This window comes from Talpa europaea (assembly GCF_964194135.1).
Source record: "Talpa europaea genome assembly, chromosome: X".
NCBI lineage: Eukaryota > Metazoa > Chordata > Mammalia > Eulipotyphla > Talpidae > Talpa > Talpa europaea.
The window spans coordinates 62,825,775-62,832,040 of NC_140081.1; the positions used below are offsets into that span (position 1 = coordinate 62,825,775).

At 43.9% G+C, this 6,266-nt stretch overlaps 1 protein-coding gene across 1 annotated transcript; it reads right to left on the bottom strand.

Moving 5' to 3' along the window:
- Window positions 1-5,530: 5,530 nt before the first annotated feature.
- Window positions 5,531-6,030, bottom strand: BEX5 (brain expressed X-linked 5; the record flags this gene model as incomplete). Its single annotated transcript, XM_084258390.1, has 1 exon — window positions 5,531-6,030. One exon carries the CDS (start codon window positions 6,028-6,030, stop codon window positions 5,689-5,691), a length of 342 nt encoding a protein of 113 aa, XP_084114516.1. The 3' UTR covers window positions 5,531-5,688.
- Window positions 6,031-6,266: the final 236 nt, after the last annotated feature.

The window sequence follows — 6,266 nt, forward strand, 5'->3', positions numbered from 1 at the left end:
ATTGTGAATGGTTTCTTTATTTGGTTTCTTTATTTTTGTTCCCTAGGTTCAAATATCACTATTCTTCAAATAAATCACATTTACTTGTAGTATTTACAGTCTTCAAGTTCACTGATTTTTTTTCTTCAGCCAGTTCAAATCCTTGAGATGATCTAGTGAATTTTTCATTCCAGTTATTTTCTATTTAATTGGGAAAAGAAACTTTTTAAACAAATGGTTCTGGGGAAACTGAATATTGACATGCAAAAAAATGAAGTAGGACCCTTAACCCCAATTACAAAAATTAACTCACAATAGGTAAAAAAATCTGAATGTAAGAACTAAAACTTTGAAAATCTTTGAAGAAAAAACTGGGAGAATCGTTAGCCATTGAATATGGCAATGATTTCTTGACTGTAACACCCAAAGCATAGGCCACAACAACAATAAAAACTTAAATTGGGGGCCTCCCTGTGGTGCAAGGGGTTAAGACGCAACCTATGAAGCTGTCCGCAGCAGCTGCAGCACGAGTTTGATCCCCAGGCCAGCCAGGGAGCAACCCACATGGCGTAACAGACCTCTCCTGTCTCGCCCACTACTCCTCTCAGCAGTGTATTTCAGTCAGTCTGCCTCTTCTGTTCCCCACTCTGTCTCTGGTGAATCCTCTCACCACCTCCTACACACACACACACCTCTGGCCTGTACTCCAGCTCTTGTGTACATATATAAATAAGTGTTTAAAAAGAAACTTAAATTGGCACTATAGACCGAACGTTTGTATCCCACCCAAATTCACATGTTGAAGTATGTTAGAAAAAGTTAATATTGCCTTGAAGGGATTATTAAACTCAACTGTGATGAGGTCTCAGAAAGGAAATAAGAATGCTGGAAATGAAGTTTCCATCTTATTACAGAATACATAAATTAGCAAGTACAGAATTTGGGATAAATATGGACAGTAAATACAATTCTGTGAAGTCTCAGTTAGAAATGAGAAACATGCTATTGTACAGCAGTGAAAGGCAATCCTTGTTATTGAGTGGCAAATAAACTTGACTGAAGTGTGTTCATACTCCAGTGTCTTATGGAAGGTAGAGCTTGTATGCAACAAAATTGGATATTTAGCTGAGGAAATTTCCAAGCAAGTGTTGGAAGATAAGCTTGGTTCCTGCTGAATACTTGTAGTAATGTGTGATTAGAGAGAAACGATGGGAAAAAGAATTGTTAAACTAAAAGGAAACAACTCAAAGATTTGGAAATTCCTCAGCCTATCTTGCAAAATGCAAGAAATGAAGTTCTAAAGGTGTGATGGAATTTCTACTATTCAATAACAAAAAAAGAACCCTATCAAAATGGGCAAATAACTTGAAATTATATTTTTTCAAGAAGATATATAAATGGCTAAAGCATATAAAAAGAATTTCAGCATCACTAATTAATAGGGAAATGAGAATCCTTATCATTTGAGATATAACTTCATACCCAATATTACTTTAAAACACTTGTACACTGCTGGTGGGAATATAAAATAGTGTCGATGCTGTGGAATATATTATGATGTTTCTTTAAAATCTCATAAAATTACCCTGTGTTCTAATAATTTTTTTTTTGTGGGACCCTCGTGGGCCGCTGGGGAACAAACTGGCGCTGCAGAGGCAGTGGGCAGCTTTGTGGCCCAGCGCTCAACTGCTGCGCCACCAGGGGAGGCCCTGTTCTAACAATTCTTCTGAGTATATACCCCAAAGAATTGAGAGCAGAGGCTTAAACAGATATTTGTGTCCCCATGTCCACAACAGCATTATTCACAATAGGAAAAAAGGAGAAGCAACACAAGTGTCCACGGAGAGATGCATGAATAAATAATATATGATATGTATATATATATATATATATATAGTCATTAGAATATTACTCAGTTTTAATTTCATGGACTCACAGACTTGAAGGAACACCGGCACAAACCACCTTAAAACGATCACCTGAGTTAATGTTGTGGTGTAATGATTCCTCTTTGATGATTCCTCCTCTTGTCTTAAATATTCTAGAATATTTAGATATATATTCTAGATAAGTGAAATGACTTGTTTAAGGTGACAGTCAATTAAGAATAGTACAAAGAGGGCCTCCCCGGTGGCGCAGCGGTTGAGCGCTGGGTTGCGAAGCTGCCCGCGGCCTCTGCGGCGCCGGTTCGATCCCCGGCTGCTCCCCGGCCACCGGAGGAGGGTCCCACATGGCGCGCAGACCTCTCCTGCCGCCCGCCGCTTCCCTCAGCAGTGTACTTCAGTCCTTCTGCCTGCTCTGCTCCCCGCTCTGGCTCTGGTGAATTCTCTCACCCTCCTGTGCTTCTGACTGTACCCAGTGCTTGTATAAACAAAACAAACAAACAAACAAACAAATAAATAAATAAATAAAACATGCCTCTAAAAAAAAAAAAAAAGAGAATAGTACAAAGAAAATAAACCAAAGATATTTCAGTCATAGCTTATATCCACTTGAACTCTCATCATGTATACTGGAATCATTGTGGGAGCTGTTACAATGAAATAGTCCCTTAATCTCAATTCTAATGAATCTGATTAAATCGATGGGGAGTGGGTCCTGAGCGCCACTTTAAATCTCAAATAATTCAAATCTGCATCCAAGGTTGGAACCTGTGCTCTAAAGTTAACAGCATAAAAATAAGACAGTTGCTTCTTTTAAAAAGCCACACCCTACAAAGAAAACAATGCCTGTATAAAGATTAATCAAGGCCTTAAAAAGTGTGTTTACAGGATTCATATGCCCCGATTTGATCTAAAGTCAGCTTCTGCACATCAGAGATGTCTGATGTAGTGGTTATGGATTAAAACAGCTTCCTGGATCATTGGCCAGTTTTTCTGAGAGTTGATACAGAGCCGGTCTTTATAGCACATGATAAACACTGACATACATTGCAAAAAGTCCATGTCACATTTGTGTTTAATGCTTTCTCTGTTGTGTCCCTTTTACGACTGCAAGGGGTAGTCTACAGGGAAGCAATTTGCCCACAGATGATCAGAGGGAAGCCTGGATTCAGATTGCAGGACTCTCGACTCAGCTATAGCAAACTATTGTGACCTACATCATACAAACCCCATGCTAAGCCCTAAGGGTACCAGGAGAAATGAGCCGTTAAAACTTACTATGAAAAGGGTGGTCTAGTTGGGGAGCACTGATTATGGGGTGGTGCTCTAGCCACGACTGGGTGGAAAATGTTTTAAAAATTAAAATGTTTTAATCCACCTACCCAGTCCTCTGTTTTGGCCAATGTTTGCCATTGATCTGTGATTACTAGTTTATTGGGCACAGAAAATCTCAAGCAAAACAAGAGAGAAATTGCTTTGGGTCCATGTAGGTTAGTGTGAGTAGAGACTGCTGAGGACTGCTGGGGGGATGGTGGTGGGGGTCAAAGTACCACGAGGACACAGTCACCCTACAATACGGGTATGTGCAGAGTGGAACATGTAGCAGTGTCTGCATAGAAAATGAAGAGTCAAGGAAATGAGGCCATATCCATCAGAGGATGGAAAGGATAGTCCGATTCAGAACATACTATCAAGAGGGATAGATTTATCTAGGGAAAGGTGAGTGAAGAATGAAGTCTGAGAAAAACTGTAAAGGGCTCTTTGTTTTGTTTTTTTTTCTTTATAAGATTTATTTATTGGGCCTCCCCAGGGGCGCAGCGGTTGAGCACTGGGTTGCGAAGCTGCCCGCAGCCTCTGCAATGCCGTTCGATCCCCGGCTGTTCCCCGGCCACCTGAGGAGGGTCCCACATGGCGCGCAGACCTCTCCTGCCGCCCGCTGCTCCCCTCAGCAGTGTACTTCGGTCCTTCTGCCTGCTCTGCTCTCCGCTCTGGCTCTGGTGAATTCTCTCACCCTCCTGCGCTTCTGACTGTACCCAGTCCTTGTATAAATAAATAAATCTTAAAAAATAAAAATAAACTAAAAAAAAAAAAGATTTATTTACACAAGCACTGGGTACAGTCAGAAGTACAGGAGGGTGAGAGAATTCACCAGAGCCAGAGTGGGGATCAGAGCAGGCAGACTGGAAATACACTGCTGAGGGGAGCAGTGGGCGTGGCAGGAGATGTCTGCGCGCCATGTGGGACCCTCGCCTCTGGCGGCTGGGGATTGAACTGGTGCTGCAGAGGCTGTGGGCAGCTTCACAGCCCAGCGATCAACCGCTGCGCCACCAGGGGAGGCCCTAAGGGGCTCTTTGGATCCCTGAGCAGCACATGGGAAGAACCTACCTGGATTAAGAGTAACTCTAGGGCCTCCTTGATGGTGCAAGGGGTTAAGCACATCAGTGTGAAGCTACCCTCAGCCTCTGCAGCATAAGTTGAATCCCTCGCTGACCAGGGAGCTACCCACATGGCGCAGCAGACCTCTCCTCTCTCTCCCACTTCTCCCCTCAGCAGTGTATTTCAGTCAGTCTGCCTGTTCTGTTCCCCACTGTCTCTGGTAAATCCTCTCAACCCCCACACCTGTGGCCTGTACCCCAGCTCTTATATGCATAAATAAATCTTTTTTTAAAAGAAAAAAAAGGGCCTCCCCGGTGGCGCAGCGGTTGAGCGCTGGGTTGCGAAGCTGCCCCCGGCCTCTGCGGTGCCGGTTCGATCCCCGGCTGCTCCCCGGCCACCAGAGGAGGGTCCCACATGGCACGCAGACCTCTCCTGCCGCCCGCTGCTCCCCTCAGCAGTGTACTTCGGTCCTTCTGCCTGCTCTGCTCCCCACTCTGGCTCTGGTGAATTCTTTCACCCTCCCACGCTTCTGACTGTACCCAGTGCATGTAAAAACAAAACAAACAAATAAAATAAATAAAACATGCCTCTATAAAAAAAAAACAAGAAAAAAAAAAAAAAACTCTGAAGAAGGAAGAGGCATTCTCCACATTTTTGAAAAGGCAAAATGGGGATTCAGACCACTGAGGGTTTTAGAGAAATCAGCGAGTCTTTATCACCTTTAGGACTCCAGCACATCAGCAATGGTGAGGACCAGTGGTGGGAGCACTGGGGAAGGAAGAGAAGGGTAAGAACGCCTAGCAGTCAGTGTTATCCAGGAAAGGGGGACAAGGTACAGAAAGGAGTCACCCATGGAGCAGCCATGCACCTGCTGGCAGGCATCCTCCTTAGGCCCTTCCCCAAATATGAATGGCATCTAGAGGGCTGGGGCCTTGTTTGTGTGGACAGAGTCAGAGTCTGGTCATTATTTCATTTGATCCCCCAGAATAGCCCTGAAAAGCATGTATTTTCTTTATTTTAGTGATGAATAGGCCACCTTTAAATAAATGTATCTGTAGTAATTACCAAGTTTGTGATTCTAAGTAAGAGATGCAGAGGTAATATAAGGTGGATGTGTCTTTCAATTGTGTCTCAAGTATTTATCAATTATTCCCATCCCCATTATCAGCTAATTGGCAACATAAAATGCTTTCAATAATATGCATGGCTTTAAATAAGATAGTCTACCTATAGACTGCTTTTAAAACTGCTTTATTAACTTTAGAATATGTAATAAGCATTTTTCCATGCAAGTTAATGAAACCCCCCTGCTGACAGAAAAAAAACTTACAGCCTAAGTCAAAACAAAATTTCCAATCAGAAGAGTGACAGAACAAGGTTCACAGTAAAGGGTACATCAAGAAAATGCAAGTTTGGGGACCAGGGGGTTTATGATTCTTAACCTCAGCATTCAAGGCATAAGGCAAAACTCATCATGATGGTCATGGTGAGGGGGGTCACCTATGAGAATGCGCAGACTGTATCTCAACTGAAGCTCCCTAATTTTCCGCCTTAGCTCTCGCATCTCCTCCATGAACCTTTCCATATCATCTGCATCCCCATCTATCATGTCAATGTTATTGACAAGGCGATTGGGCATATCCTCTCTCACATCTTGGTCAGGTTGAGCCCAATCCCCTCTCATATTTCCTCCAGGCTCCTGGCCTTCACCACCTCCCAAAGGGCGGGCTTCTTCTTCATTCTGCACTGGGGCCTGCTCCCCTCCTTTGCTTTCCTGGGGGGTGTTTTCCATGTTGAAGTTTTTCCCGCTGCTTCTTCCTAGGAGATAAAAAGCAAGAGGGACTGAATGCCTGGTAACAACAGGAGCTCCGCCAGGCGAATATGGGAAAACCGCGCCCTCTAGGGGAGGGCCCCAGCACAGCACTGCCCCAAGTCCACCATTACCCCAGAAATCCCATCCGTAGACCCCCCCTCACCAAAATGTAGGATGGGTGGGGGGCTGGATAGTGGCTGGGAGAAGAAGCGGGG